This window comes from Tyto alba, unplaced genomic scaffold (genome assembly GCF_018691265.1).
Source record: "Tyto alba isolate M040663 unplaced genomic scaffold, T.alba_DEE_v4.0 Super-Scaffold_38, whole genome shotgun sequence".
Classification (NCBI taxonomy): Eukaryota; Metazoa; Chordata; class Aves; order Strigiformes; family Tytonidae; genus Tyto; species Tyto alba.
Genome location: NW_024881313.1, coordinates 19831455 through 19848456, shown reverse-complemented (window position 1 = coordinate 19848456; position 17002 = coordinate 19831455). Strand labels below are relative to the sequence as shown.

The 17002-nt window shown below is 37.7% G+C and overlaps 1 protein-coding gene across 4 annotated transcripts in view; it reads right to left on the bottom strand.

The window, feature by feature from the left end:
- The window catches only part of CACNB2 (calcium voltage-gated channel auxiliary subunit beta 2), a 257249-nt gene that overhangs the window by 238563 nt on the left and 1684 nt on the right, over positions 1-17002 (bottom strand). For all 4 annotated transcript variants that reach the window (XM_042802216.1, XM_042802218.1, XM_042802219.1 and 1 more), the window contains exon 2: positions 6644-6736. In XM_042802216.1, coding sequence (XP_042658150.1) covers positions 6644-6736 — 93 coding nt within the window. The remainder of the gene's footprint in view (positions 1-6643; positions 6737-17002) is intronic.

Below are 17002 nucleotides of genomic sequence, written 5' to 3'. Positions count from 1 at the left end.
CCACCCATCATCTTAGCAAGCTCAAAAGTAATGCTGGCAATTATCTCAGCAGCCATCAGATATGAGCCCCATCTTCAAAGTTTCCACTGCTGCTTGGAAAAGGACGTGTTGACTTCAGCTGCATGCAAAATAACAAACATGTACACCCATTCAAGTCTATAAAGAGCACTCCTATCCTTCAGTTTTTAAAAAAGTATTATAATTAGTTGTTCTGTCCTGTAATTTTCTCACACCCTGCTACAAGAAGAATAAACTGATGTGTAAGAGCAGCTTTATGATGTTTTGCCTGTTTGTTTCGGTTAGAGGGTGTGTGGGGATTTTTTTTAAACACATGGCAGCATTTTGATTTCTATTCTTAGAAACTATTTGAGGCAAAAAAGGGTCCATGAAAGAATTGAAGTCTGCAAATGAACTTCCTTTCCGCTGGGTTTTTCTCAGCCATCTCTCCTCCAGTCATATCTGCCAAAATCCCATGCTTTATAGTGGCATCTGTTCTATTCTCTCCAGGCCAAAAAAGGAGACTTTTCAAACCCTTACTACAGCGGAGGAAATCTATAGCTCAATGAGCCTAATGTGATTTTCCCATGTCTAAGAGCCTTAAGTGCAGCTCCACAATGGCCACCAGAAGGGAAAGTCCCTTTCTCCTCCCTCCAGCCACACATACCCATTCTAATCAGGCCTCTTCTAAAAGCTGTCCTCCTCCCACCACTCCCCACCTAACTGTTTTTTACCACATGACTGAGGAACTGAGATATCAGCCATGAATGAAACACTACATCAACAGCTGAACTGGCATATTCTTATGAATCTCTACACTGCTCTAAGTGCTTCACCCACTCTTCCACTGTGAACTTGGTATACTTCATACGACAAGAAGTATATTAAAAATAGCCGCTTTCCCATACTAATACTACTCCTAGAGACTTTATCCGATTTTGTATCATAACAAATACAGACTCACTGGATTTGACTGAAAACTGATTAGCATTACTTGACACAAACAGCACATCAACCTGAAACTACTTTGCCTGCCCATGATTTAAAGTCACACACCAGCCTTAATGGAAAAGTTTGGTGGCTCTTGTTAACACCAGAACACAGCAGTACAGATATCATACTTGCTATATCAACTTCAGTGTAAGGTGGCTTTATCCAAGTGCAATATATTTCCTTAAAAATCATAATTTACAGTGAAAAACATAGAATACCACAATTCCATCAAATTAAAAACCCATGAAATAACAGTTTTAATGTGTTTCAAATAAGCAGATGTTCTAGTACGTATCCCTTGTGTAAAGCCTCAATGCAACCACAATAGCAAGAATAGCAAGCACAGGCCACAAGCATCACTGTTGTGGCTTTCAGTGAAATCAGCAGAATCAGACCAGAAAAAATCTGAACCTAACAAAATACACCCAGACATTAGCTTCAGAAATAAAACATGAGGAAATTAAGCTGAGCAATAGGTATACATTTTCATGTATTCCAATCAGCATTTGCACAATACCTCTAAAAATTTCTGACATACCTTGTTTTGTTATGTGTAAAAGCTAATGGCAAGTCTGAAAAGTTCCTTTTTTCTCTACAAGCCAAACATGTCTCATAATTAGAGGCACACAAAGAACGTAAGAATGTATTAATTTGCAAATGAGCTTTTTTTTAAATTACTTATTTAGATTTTCTGTCTAGACACAATGTTGTTCACATATAGGCCTCAAGAAGCAGGAATAGTCCTAGCAGAAAAAGCATAATCCAGTTTTCAGCATAAGATTATTAATACTGTGTATTAAGACGAAAGCTAGTATCTGTGCCCACTCTAGACCAGCAACTCACAGCTCAGCCTGTAAATGCATTGCCTCACTGGCACGCTGTGTGTATGAGCCGAATACATAAGCTCTTCCCCTCATGAAAAGGAAAAAAAAAAAAAAAAAAGAAATATCAGAACCATTCTCTATCTCTGAAGAAAAAAAGAAAAAAAAAAAAAAAAAAAGACAATTAAGAGAAGAGGAATACATTTCTGACATGGCCCAGTTCTCTGGTAAACTCAAGATTAAGAGGCATGTTTATGAGCAAAACCAAGTCAATATTTTCAAATCATTTTTCAGTGCAAATCGTAGATTTACCTTTCATAAAATTCAATAGGTAATTACACAGCTAGGCAAACGTCCTTAGAGGAAAATAGAAGAATAATGAATTCTCTACATAATTATTTGTAGCTGTGTTTTTTGAGTGAACACAGTGTAACAGGCATCAAGCCAATATTTAAAGGCAAAAAAACAGGTTTGTAAAACCTTAAATATTTCAGTAAGCAAGTCCATAGTCTACAGTCTATTTCACAATCTAATCTCCCTTTGCAATATGTAAAAATCCCCAAAATTTAGACTGCCTCTGTGATTAATCATTAGGATTTAAAATAAAAGCTTGACAAAGACAGGTCCAGAAGTGCAACCACAAAATATGTAATACTAGCAGAACATGCAATTTGCTTAAAATAATGTTGCTGGGAAGTGCCATGGTGTTGTCTGCAAAATATTTTGTCTGATCCGTATTTTGAAAAAACCCTTGTGAACAAAATCATTACTATGCATCAGTCAAAATGGCAGCAAGTAGAGATCAGATCCAATTCAGTCTTTCATAGCTAACCCTAAGAACAAGCTGCTTATCACTCCAAAGCTCAAAAACAATGATGAAAACTATATAACACGATGTTCTTTAGCTCCCTACAGACAACTGATTAGAGTCAATTAGGATCTGATTGGTGTGCAATGATGCTTCTGATTTCCAAATACACTGTCTAAATGCCACTACTACTTCACAACACAGAGGGTAAAAAAAATTATTCCCTTTCCTGCTACTGAAAAGTCAAGCAGTAGCTGCTGGCAAGTGAAAGGAAGGCCAAGTTGTTGTTATTTTTTTTAAGGTCCAATATCATCAATAATATTTTGGAGACAAAACTAAACAAACAGTATTTTGTAACAAACAAATAGAACATGTTCCAAAACATTCTCCTAAAATTTCATAGGTTTTACAGTGTCATAATAAAAAATAGAAATAAAAAATCTGTATCAATAGATAAAATTCAGAGTACAGAGGAGGTTTAACTGAATTGAAAAGAATAGTTTTTAAATTTGTATTTTATATATATATAAATGCTCTTGCTTCAGTTTAATGCTTCTCCTACATACCTTCAAAACGATGCTGGATAGATTGCTCTGCTCTATTTCAGCACTCTGAAAACAGACTTAAATGGAAGAGATCACTGTGTACAGGGCTGTACAGAGTGCATTTCATTCTCCTCATACAACAGCAGGAATTTTCAAGCAATTTGAATAAAACATTACTTTGTTCTCTCTCATTCAAATAAAACTAAGTTGGCATTATTTTTACTACTGTAGCATTTGGTATGCGTTGCAGGAAACTTGCCAGGTACATATTGCAGCCAGAAATGCGTATGTCCTCAAGGAAATAGTAAAATGCAGACACAATAAAGCTTTGTCAATGTAAGTAATAGATACTAACTCCCTCCCTCCTGCAGCCACCTTAATCTAAATGGCCAGTGGCTCTGTGGATTCAAAAGACTGAATCCTATATCCTTGCTCTTGCACAATACCTCCACTGCCATCCACATGCATAACATTTCTTTAGGACTAAACGTATTTGCCTTCTTTTATGCAGCACCAATATATTTCTCTGTTAGGAAATGTTCACTTTCCATCAATGCTTACAGCAAGAACCTGCATGCCTCTTGCAGCTCTCCCAGTTTAAGGACAGGCCAGCTAAATATGATGCAAAATCACCTTCCGAACATTCTTTCTTGTTTATGAGGAACGTAGGCAGAGCTCAGAAATAAGTGCTCAGGACAATCCCAGGATTCCTTCTTGAGTGCAGAAGGGAGTACTTGTAGAGATGCACATCAAAGTTGCAGGGCAAGTTAAGAAGTAAACGTGAAAGGAGGCAGGATTGGGGGGGGGGGGGGGGGGAAGGAAAGGAAGTCGAATGAAATAAAGGCAGCTATAGGCATCATAAGCATCACTGAAACAAACAGGTTGTGTGTATCCCTTGCCTAGATCAAAACCACTGCCAAAACCCCCCACAAACCCTTTTCCAAGCAAAAATTGACCTCCTGGTTTTAAGATGGCCCTGAAATACAATAACAGAAAATAAACAAGTATGCCATTGATTCTACTGCGTTTGGATTCTTTTGCCCACTCTAATTTTTTGCAGCTTTCATCCATTTCAGGAGAAACGCCAAATTCTTGGAGTCACTTTTTCTCCTGCAAATAAATGGTTAAGGTAAAACAAATATGTTCATTTATATTGTGTAAAATATCCTCCAAGAAAAACAGAGAAGCAATATGCAGAACCAAGATAGTTTCTGGGAAGGGCACATAAGCTAAGCCAGTAGAAAGCAACTGCACCCATTCTGTTTAGTATCTGGGACACTGGGCACCCTGGTCATGCTGGTAGCAATTCTTCCTTAGTGCAGAAGAAAAACAAGCTGTCCCGGGAGAAGAATCAGAGCAGGAAAGTCAGTTGAAGTTGTAGTCCAAGCTCCGAAATAAAGCAGCAACTGTGAAGAGACACTTCTCATAAATCTGCTACAACTCAAACAGCTCTGCCTGTACATTATTTAGTTGGGATGTTTTGTGATGATTTTCTTTTTTTTAAATTTATTTTGAACAATGTCAAAGAACATATATATACCCATTAACATCCCTTCAATATATTCAGTGACAATACCAATTCAACACTGAGTTTTACTTCATCAATCTATTAATTTTCTAGTCTTTCGCAGAAAAGTATTTCACTTTTCGGTCATTTGTATTATATCACTTGAGTAACTACTAAATTTGGATTTATATCAGGGAAATATATAAATCTCTTCTTTAAATATCTACACTTGAGGTAGACATGCTCAATGCTCCCTTTAGAGCCTTGGACAAGATATAGACACTTTTAGACTGTAGCTCACCAACCTTGTTTTATATGTCTGTTTTGAAGATTTGATAAATCATGCCCCACAATCTATAGATCCAACCGTATCTCCACTGACTACAGGAGTCCACCTCAACATCTATACGTAGTTTGATGATCTACCTTGTTGTGCTATATCCTCTTTGCCCTGGTCCCCCTCATGACAGCAAGAAGAGGTACTTTAGACCAACTTCAGACTTCATTTAGGTAAACAAAAAAGGCAAAGAACCATGTGTAGCTGGTGTAAAATAAACACTCATACTCTGCTAAAAATGTTCCAGGCTGAATTCGACATCCATGAGGAGTTAAGGAAAACAGCAACACAGATTTCCTTACAAAGATTCATTGGAACTGGAAGATCCCATTGCTGCTCTCAAAGACTACTTGGACTGCTTTTTTCAGAGTATTTTTAAACAGGACAAAACATCACGAATAAGTAATTTATTGATCCAGGGTTTCCACCTTGATGTCGTTTACTGACACTGAAAAATTCCCATGACCAAATAATATTTCATGCCAATGTCCAACAGTCACTGAAATAAAACAGAGGTCTCACTTCATCAAATCCACAGCCTATCACAAGACCTGCTAACATGATTGCAGCAGGACAAAGTAGAAAAACTTTGCAAACAGAAGAGGTGTACTACAAAGAATACAACAGCTGTGGAGCCATTTAATGTTTTGAGGTGGAGTAACGTGCAAGACAATCTGGTACAGAAGAAGGTCTGGTGCCTGTTTATGGCAAAACCAAAAACTCTGCAATGAAACCTCCCAAATTCCAGAGCCCCTCCGAAAAAAGATGGCAAAGTCTGCATTTGCAAAACCACAGCTTGAATCAGCAGAGCATGAAGAACTGTATTTCACTCTGCACAGGTGCAGTCACTGTGATACTCTGGGTGCCCTTCATGCTCTCCGAGTTGTTGTCAACCATAAGCACATCAAAACACACTCTCCTTCCACAAAAGCACAGCTTCAGTAGCACCATTTTACAGCCAAAGACCACGCTGGTCTCTGGATAACCTTCCCTGCATTTTTTTGTCATATCTGTCGGCCACATTGAGCTGTCCTCCAAGCACCCAGACAGGTCTGGGATCCCCATGAGGCTCCACTTGGGACTCTCCCTTTGAGGGAGCAGCACAGGGGTATAGGCTACGGGAGCCTATGGCACCACTCCATCTTCTACAGACCTTTCAGCATCAGTGCAATGGGGATAAGCGCTGCCAGGGATTTCCCCTCCAACCCATGGTTTAAAATAACACTGGGATGTGGGAGGAAAGCATCTAAGATAACACTGCCTCACACAGCACTATTTTAAGCAGGAAAACCCTGAGGACTGGTAGAGTTTCGATGCTTTCTCACAAATGTTGCCACTTTAGGTGCTCCCATCAGACTCCTCCTCCAGCTTTAATCACCTGACAGCATTAGAGTAACAAAAATAATGAAAACTACTATACATGGAAATTAATGAGAAATGAAAAAGTATTTTTCTGCCAAGATCATAACAATAGCAGCCAGATATTTTTCATTGTGCCGCCAAAGACTTCTGCTGTTTCTCAGGCTACAGTATCACTCTTTGATTTGATAATTTACAAAAAAAAAAAAAAAAAAAAATACTTGAACACTAACATCAGCAAGTCATACAGTCTTTTAAAAGCTGAAAAACACATACCTGACGTACGAAACTGTTAGAGGTAGTGTCAGAAGATGTACTCCCATCTGATCCTTTAAATCGGTTTTTTCTTCTTGCCCCTTTACCGTAAGACTATTGAAAAAGGAAAAAAAAAAAAAAAATATTAGGGGAACAGTGTTACTTTGTGTTGCACAGAAAGTTTTCAGTACAAGAATCACCGATATCTCCTAGTCTAGCAGGGATTCAGATGATCAGCTTCATGCCACTTAATAAGTATATATTCAGCAGTAATTAACTGATGGGAAAATGTGTGCAAGTGCTCACCAACACAGCTAGGCTTGGCCAATTGAGGACTGAATGTTTTAGTGGTTTTTTTCATGTTCATGTTTGGAGAAACATTTATAGACTTGTATAGTTGTAGTATTGTTCACTCAAGTCACAATGATTTAAAAGTACTGTTTGTTTTGCAGATAGTTTATCTAAACAAACTAGGAAAGGAGATATGGGAGCAGTCTCCAGTACATCACAGCTACGAGCCAAGTCAGCTGAGGGAACATTAAACAGCAAGAAGTGATCAACAACTTGTTGATTCAGATATAACCTTACAATCAAGGAAGAACTTATAATAATAAATTTTTTTTAAAAGTTGAAGTAAAAGCAGTATAACAATAAAAAAAGAATAAACATGTAACTGGAAAAGGGATAATATGCAACTAAAAAGAAAGGCATCATTTTCATCTTTCTGGAAATAAAAAGACACCAGGAGAAAGCAACGGTGCTGAAACAAAATTTATTATACTATGGTTTAGAAACACAGCAAATGGCCCAGTCCCATCCCCCCCCCCCCAAGCTATTTGTTCTGTGCAATGAATAAGAACCATCAATAAATATCATAAAACAAATTTCAAAAAACAAGAAAGAGTTTGAAACTATGCTATTTGCAACCACTTATTTTTTGTGGTGACTGTAAATCATGCCACAACACCAACTCAGACCCTTACCAGGGCATCCCTCCCAGGTACAACAAAATCTCATGGATTTGCTCTGTGCAGCATTGAGACAGCCCTTCCTACCCAGTCACATTGCTTAAATTAGTCTAAACTTACATCAAAATCATGTCTGGACAATTTAAAACGTTATTTTCCTTGAGGTTGATAAATGCAATTTTTTTCCTCACTCATCATGCTGCTGTAAAGGTCATTTTACTAATCCATCTCTCTAGATCATGTCTCCTGTTTTTAAATACCTCCCACAGTTCCCTGCAATAAACAGGGTCTTTGTCTTCACTTTCAAGGTCTGCTTTGGCCTATTCCAAATCTTAGCTCTCATCTTGTATGCAGCACTGAACTTTTGAGTTCCAGAATAACTCAGGAAAAAGCACAAGACCAAACACCAGCCACCATCACCTACATGCTAAATTTTCAGAGTAATTTCATTTCCTCCCTCGTACTAGCTCTCAAACCCTCTTTCAAGAATAAAAATTACTTTACAAAAATCTCATTGTTCTCTTTAAAATATATAACAATAAAAAAACGCTCTTGATAATAATTAACGAATGTGCTGGTATCCCAAAATATTACACTAATAAATTGTATTATTTATCCACTCTTATTTCCTAGCATTCCAAGTCCTGCTGTTGATTTTGGCCATAAGCTGCTGTTGGTCCTGGGTCTAGGCACAATGAGAAAATTATGACCAACTTATTGGAGAACACGGTTGTGCATATGTTACAACACAAAACTCCTGACAACCTGGCCCTGATACAGCCAAACCTGGGATAAAACTCTGCCTGGGTGCAGAAAGCGTGTCCTTCCCCGGTCTTGGGCAGTCTTCAGAGCACCATGCTGAGCGCGGGGCCTGAGTCCCACCGGTTCTGGTGGTAGGGAAGGGTGGGCTCCAGAGCAGGCTCATACGCACACTAAAAACCTCATACGGGCATATTTTTAAGACCATGACTTCAAAAGCTGAGCTGTAGCTCTTAGTAGTAACACATATGGTAAGTATGATGAAAGATTTTAAGATTTTGCAATCTAAGAGTAATTGAGGAGAACAGATAGCTGCTGCTAACTTCAGATCATTTGTCACATTGACAAATCCAGGTAACTTGCCACCATGAGATACAAGAGAACAATCTCAGGCTGCATCTGGGACATAAGTGTTGATTCGGGGCAAGTTCAGAGAACTGGTTGAAATCTAATATTACCCCAATCTTTTTGAAAGAATGACTCAACTAACAATAGATCTGTCAGCCTGACACTGATTCTCAGCAAAAATAATTTAGTAACTGTTATGTCACTGAACTAACAATGACTTACAAGAAAAGCAATGATTTTCCCCCAAAATACAGATTTATGGGAAAGATATTTTGCCAAATTCATATGATTTTTGCAAAACTGTTGAAAAGCCATGTAAGAAGTTTCTGAAAGACACATGAATCGATATTACCTATGTTCGTTAGGCCAGAACTATGTAAAAATCAGCATGCTACACATTATGGGGATGAAAACAGGACTTTCTGATAAGTCTAGAACTGTAATCCAGTGGGTCACAAAATGTAAAATAAAAATTGGATGAGGAATCTCTTTACGTGGTTGCATTTCTGAATGCAATCTTTGATAATAGAAGAACTTTTTGATAATAGAAATGTCTTCATACATCCATAAGAATAAAAAGTAGCTCAGAACCACTGTTACTGGCAAATTATTCAAAACATTTTCCAGTTACTGTTAAAATAGACAATTCTATCAGAACCATCTTTTTCCATCCAATACAATATAATATCCCACTTAATATTATATTAAGGTAACTAAGATACATAAAAAAGTGTATTTGACATCAGTAGTCTTCAAATAAAACATCTTTAAATCAAAATTTACCTCTTAAAAAACATTCTTACTGAGGTAATTGACCGCAGTTACCCACCACTCTGACCCTCTTTTCTCCAACTTTTGTGGAAGAATATTGAAATATACTTACAAAAAATTAAGAATTCCAAACATTCACATAACAGCTCACGAATATAAAGCATTTACATAAAGATCACACTATCTAGGCAATTTCATAAATAAAGTACTATAGATTATTTTGTAATCCCCAGAAAAAAAAGAACACATATTCACTTTCACAGTCATATTTTTTTTATTTTTACCCAGTTTCTACAATATTTTTTTTATTTACAGAATCACAGCATTCAGTTTTATAAGGCAAAAAATTACGACAAAGGCATAAGAGGGACTGTGTCTAGAGTGATGAGGATAAAGAGAGCTGAATAAAAATACATTACAAGCACAGATAAAATACACACTTTACCTGCATAGCAACACCTAAAACATTTATTCTGGGCAACATCACACTGCAAATCCAGCTCAAACTGAAATTTACCTTGATTATTCAGTTTGGGTTTGGTTTTTTATTTGTGCATAGCAGCATGCACATTTTTGTTCTAGTCTTCTATAAATGAAAACTATTCAGGAACACAAGCTAAATATTAACTTTAAATAATAAGAATAATAATAATAAAAAAAAAAAAAACAAAAAACAAAAAAAACAAAAAAAAAAAAACAAAAAAAAACCACAAAAAAAAAAAACAAAACAAACAAACAAAAAAAAAAACAACAACAAACAAACAAAAAAAAACAACGGTTGCCATGATGGTAGGCCCTGTCTACACAGCATAGGGAAAGTCAGTTTTACGGCTTCTTCTGTGCACAGACCAACTCTCAACCAGAGAAAAGGGGAACAATTCCAGCATGTGGGAAAAGTGGGATTTGATGACTCTTCTCATTATTTTAAAGGATACTAATCTGGGATTATATTTGTCTTCAGGCCTTTCAAACTTATTCCCACAGTCAGAAAAGACTGAAACTGTCTTCTAAAAATGAGATAAGTCTTCTATAAACAAAACAGATTCTTACATATTTTTTAAAAAAATATTAAATGTCTGTCATGTGGAGAATCATGAATACTCATCCTGTCACATTCATTATGTTTTGCTTCAAGTGTATTTTTTCCGTAAGACCTTAATGCGAGAACAAGACCTCTGTACAAAATAAAATAAAATAAATCTACCAGTTACTTTCTATTCTAGAAAATGAAAAAGAAGGTTTTTTCACAATGAATTCAATATGTTACTGTGATTTTCATATTAAAATTAGCTGCCTTATCTGTGTTCTGTGCAGCAGCTGGCTGCAACTACGTAGCTAAAAATAAAGGGCTGAATCATGATATGCGGACATTGGCCAGTAAAAGCAGCAACACGGGGCAGTCATTCTTAACCTATACAGTAGCTGTACCTAACAGAACAACCATAGGGGACCAAACGTCTCTGCACCCCAATGTACCAGACCCAGTGGTAACGACCTTGAAACCCAGCATAAACAGCTGCCTATGGCATACCATCGTTTGCCCCAGTTAATTTTAATAAAACTGAGTCCAACCCTACAAACAAGCCTGTTCATATAAAAAGTTTGCTGACGGGAACATTCTCACTGGATTTCAGCAGAACATCTTACACAAATAAAGTTATGTATACATGTAATTGTTTACAAGATGAAAACTGTAGCTTGGTATATTAGTCAGATGTGTGAAGTTCTTTTAAAATTGGCTGAGTTGCCAGAGACGAGAAACACAACACATGCATTTATGTTCTACAGCTTCTTAAAATACCTGTCAGACAATGTGAAACCTTAAAAAAAAAAAAAAAAAAAAAAAACACACAAAAAAAAAAAAACACAAAAAACCATACCAAAGTAATCTTGTAAAAAACATTTCATCAAGTCTTAATAAAGCAAAGAAAGACTGCTTTCCAACTCTCACATGAAAGTACACTGTACAGCCTTTATTCAACCCATGTAATCAAATGGAATATGGGTATCCTATGAAGCATTAAAGGCATGCATAGAAGTTTCCTGATAATTAACAGTTTCATATACATTACTCGTTATTGCAAACAGATGAGATCAATGTTGCTCAGTGAAACCCTTTAATTTTAACAAGGTTCAGCCTCAACACATGAAAAGCATGCATCCATAACATTTAATCCTCTAACACATACAACAAGCAGAAGGCATGGTTTATCCCTGTAGGCAAAATACTATCATCTGAAAAAAGAAATATAAAACATATAACATTATCAACTATCTACAACCAGGGAACTGATCTTCAGTGGCAGTCTTAAAATGCCCTTCACCAGTAACCATTCCAATGGTATGGTTATACGCAGGGTGAGCCTGAACCTTTACTAATTATAATAGGTAAAATATCACCAGTCATTAATACTGATGGCAGGTGGCAAAGATAAACCCTTAAAAACTAGCCTACTGGTCTCATTCAAAGAACGAAGAAGGAAGGGTGCAGAAGATGCAGGCATCAGAGTCACTGATGTCAAGTCAGGTCTCAAAACAGAGGTGCAAGAAATGAATTAGAGAGAACAGGAACAGAAACAGAAAAAGAAAATAAAAATTCACAGCTGGGATGAATTTTACACAAACTCAGATGAACAAATGACCAATTACAAGGATTAAAAGAATACCTAAAGAGTGACGCCCTGAAGGATTAGAAAATTGCTAGACAAGTCAGAAACGAAAGAATGCACTAAGCGTTTTTCCTTCCCATGCAAAAGCTTTGAAAGATATTTAAAAACTCTCATGTCCCAGACAAAGAATAGCATGCCGGGACAGCACTGAACATGCACATCCAGCTCCACCCACCTCTTAGAAGACTAAGCCATTGCCACTTTAATCAATTCCTTACAACAAGGCAACAGAATGTTCCTGTAGGTCAGACCTCCTGAGTCCCCTCTGGTTGATGGCCAGGCTTGCCCACCACTCAGAAGCAACACCCTCCAGCTCCGGGGTGGTGCAGCCCCCAGCATTGGCTGCCTAACTATAAACCCCCACACCCGCACTCAAACAATGCAAACTACACGACTTTGGATAGAAAGGGTCAGCTACAGGAAGAGACATTAATATTCCTGATCTTTGTACCATCAATCACAGTAATGGCATAAAGGAGGGGATGTCTGCCTTCTGACAGTACAGTCAAGAGCTGGAAGTCATACATAGACCTTGGTGAAGACCTCCCTAGCACTCCACAGCTCCATTCCACAATGGCAATGGGAGCAACATGGCAATATATCCTGGCATGCCTCCATCTCAGGGCCAGGGTTTCAGGTCACCCTACATCAGCAACATCAGTGCAGGCCCATGACAGGTGCTCAGCCCTGTGACATACCTTCAGCAAAGAAGTTGCCTGAGGAGCACAGACTCATGTCCCTATAGCAGAGAAGAATCCCACAGTTGGGTCTCAAAACCTGGATTTCTTCAAACAAACAGCAGAGAATAATCCCACAGTTGGGTCTCAAAACCTAGATTTCCTCAAACAAACATAATTTGCTATCAGGATACAATTCAGAAAAATACAAGGCTTCCCTTCAGGAATCCTATCAAACTGAGGATCTCCATATACAGTCATCGAGTTCGAGCAAGCTACAGTGATGAGTCTGCTAAGTCCATTCCACAATCCTTTTATAAAATCCTCCACTTACACACAAAAAAAAAAAAAAAAAAAAAAAAAAAATCCATCCAAACGAACAATACCCTCCACAAGTAATTTATTTATCCAAACTTGCATACATAACCGAAAAATAAGTATTTGACAGATGCTCCTTTTTCCCCAATAAAAACAAAAAGCCATTTCTGCTGAAAAATCTCTAACAGGGTTAAATCTTTGATGCTCTTTTCTGTTGGCCTGTGATAAAGCCTTGCCAATACTGCAGCTAGAAATAGTGCAGTTCTCACCAGTTCCTACACTTCTAAGCCATCTCCCAGTGCTCTCACCCCAGCCTCAGACCAGGCCACCTAGAAGTTTCTACTCGCCAGACAAGAAGTAGGGGACCTGGACTGCTTTCCTCCTCCCCAGGGGCTTGGGAACCCACCTTGCTGCAAATCTGCTGCACGTTTCCCTGTAACACCAGTGATGAAGAAGTCTGCTTCCAACTCAGCAAAACAGGAGCACACAACAGCAGAAGGTGTTGAAGCTCATGCCCAGACCCCACTGTGCCTCCTGCAGCCTTTTGAGATTGGCAACTGCAGTTGTAGGCCACGTGCCTGTTCCTCCCCACCTGCTCTCCAGGGATTTCTGTATTCCTCTTATACAAGTAAACAGAAAAAGAGATCTGACTCTGTGGCAGAAAGATATTTGCAGGGAGCAACAGCAAACTATGGGAAAGCTTCCCTCTGCTGAGGGTCTGCTGCCCTGCCAACAGAGACTAAGGCAAGCCCTTGGAAGGTAGAAAGGGTGATTCTGGTTGTTTTCTGTTATTTTGAAACTCTTCTATCCTGGCACAGGTAAGAACTGAGTAAAATAAGCAGAAGAAAATTAACTGGCACTCCAGAGAAGCCAGCCTTGGAAGAGTACAGGAACTTTTCATCCATAACATTTTAAAATTATAAACCTAGAGACAAAACAAACAAAACCAGAGATTACCTCTAGAAGATGGTTACCAGTTATGTAAATAAGTTAGGACTGAAACTGCTGAATTGTTTCAGAGGGATATTACACTCTAGGAAAAGGTAGAACACGATTATTATAGCCCATATATGCTGATGATGTGCAATACTCAAGCGGCAAATAAATGTCTCTGGAAGAGATGAGATTGCAAGATCACCTATTACTGATAGAGTTCAGGACAATACAAAATAAACCCAATGAGCAGACAAGAATCAGCAGAAAAGTAACAGCTAAAACTTGAAGGGCTTTCTTCAGTGAAGAACTATTAAAATTTATTTTTGTCAGTAAGGAGTACAACACTGAATGGAGGTTACCACCTCAGGAGAGAAAACACTACCTCTTGCTGAGGACCATGAGAAAGTCCAATGAATGGAGTTGGATTTCATCTCTTCTTCATTTGTGTATACTCCACTGAGCTGCTGCCACATTGGGTCTGGCTTCTAGGGATGCTGCCAGAAGAGAGTAAAACCTTCCATGCCTCTATAATGAATGGCTATTGTTATTATTTAAGTAAGCAAAGGGATATAAATTTTGTTTGTTTATGGATTACAAAGTATCCTTGCAAGACAGTACTGGGAAATACACTGTTGCAAAATGTTTATTTGAAGAATAGGTAAACAGGGTATGAACTGTGATAAATCAACTCAGCTGAAAGAGAGCAGCAGAGGGCAGTGTGATTAGCTGAGAATAAATCTCTGGCTATTCTTTCCATTCCTCATTACCACAAGAAAGGCAGTGAAGGGATGGTGTTATGCAACTTAAAAAGATATCTGGAGATCCATGAAGGACAAGTCAGTGCTAGGGCAAAGTAACTAAACTGATATGCTGGAGTTACCACATGTGCATTACTCTAAAACTCACGTTAACATTAATCGCAGTCAGTACAGAAGGAAAACTGAACAAGCCTGTCCCTAGCCCTGCCTGCAGTTTACCCTCAGCAATGCAACCCGACCAGCTGGAGCCAAGCGCTGCTGGGATGATGAAGCCTTTAGACTTGGAAGCGGGAAGCACTTAACGGTATCAGGGCACGGGGGAAATCTAAATGCAAGTGAAAGAGCTGAGGAAAACAATCAAGAAGAGAATTCTTTTCAGCTAAAATATGTCAGGTTGTTAGGACCTGCATTGACAAATGATGCATAAGGCGGCAAGAAGATGAACAGGAGGAAAATAACAACAGGGAAGAATTCATCCAGGTTAAGATACTTTCTCCTTCCACAAGGCAGTCTGTAGTTGCTTGATGTAAGGTTTCATTATATTTTCTTTGGAACATCTTGTATAATTTATTTATCTGATTTGCTATGACTGTTCCTGTGACACAACACAGGAAGCTTTATGATGAGAAAATAGCAGTAGAAATTGAATCTAATGATTTCTGGGGACTGAGGGACTTTGATGTAGATTCAGAAAAAAATTACATGGGGGAGAGGGAAGAGAAGAAGAGAGGCCAAGAGTTACCATGAAAGGCATTAATATGCTATGTTATAATTTATTCTAAACAAATCAGCATAGCATCTGGGTTAATTAAAATTATTAAATTGAATATTCTACTAATTCAACTTCCTAGAATTAAGAAATTCTTGAAATAAAGAATTAAAAAGAGGACTGGAGTTGATTTAAAAAAAAAAAAAAATCCTGATCATCAAACACTGATGCATTTGAACAGAGAGTATGCTTGTTTTACAATTTCAGAAAATCAAATGCTGATTTTATTACAAAAGAGCCACACCTAAATATACCACTTTGCACTGACATATACCTGGATGTTGTGAATAACTCCATGGTGTAATTATTACCATGTGCATTCATCTGGATAAAACTGGACATCTGAAACTACCACAACCCCATCTGGACTAGGATCACAGCGAGTACCTAGAACTACAATTTTACAGTAATATGGACCTAAAAGACAGAGAATGTTAGGTAATACAGAATAACACACCAATACCTTATCCCTGTTGCAACGAACTTCTCGGGGAGAATACAGTATAACTGTCATTTAAAGTCACGACATAAAACACCTAAAGGGATTTTATTTTGTTTGAAGATCTTCTTATGAAAATAACAAATACATTTTACACAGAGACTATCTAGGATTATTTCACATATTTAACTATCTTTTAAGAGTAATTGCTTCCAGAGTGTTAATTACATTCACTCCTCTTCCAAGTGGTGACAAGTTTGGCCAAAATGGATGGACAGGCACGATCCAAAACATCGACCATGATGTACAGCCAGGTTAAATGAAATCCTTGGCTTTGCAAAAGTAAAGTTCTTGGATAAGAGAAATTTTGAGGGTTGTTACAACTGTACAAAGGCTCTTCAATTATATTTCACTAAATCATAATTCCCAGAAGGAGCACTTCAGACAGAATACTTTTAGGAGTGATATCACTCCCTAAACTTGCATGTTTGTTTTTTTGGTTTTGTTTTTTGGGGATTTTTTTGTTTTGTTTTTCTTCTGATGCATTACTTGGCATGAAATGTTTCTAGGATTGATACCTTAGTGAAAGTGATAGCAGTAGGCATAACTGAAGTACCTGTAGGCAATCTACTTGATGATTCACATGTTCTCATTAAGCCTGTCTTTCTCACTGTGAGAGTATGTTCTAAAGCAGCAAGATCTTACGGTATTGAATTTTTGGAAATCATGTTAATGGAGCAAAATTCCAATCAGAATAATTGTCTCTCAGTACAGTGCATGCTAAGGAATTAACTAACATTATTATTCAAAGGGCTCTTTTGCTTCCATAATCTTATTTCCGCTACACCAAAGGTTTATGTACAACTAGAATATGTATATATGGAGAAGATATGATTCTTGTTTTGCCTAATGGCTTTGGTTCTGAAAACTAAAAAAAAAAAAAAAAAAAAAAAAAAAAAAAATTCCCT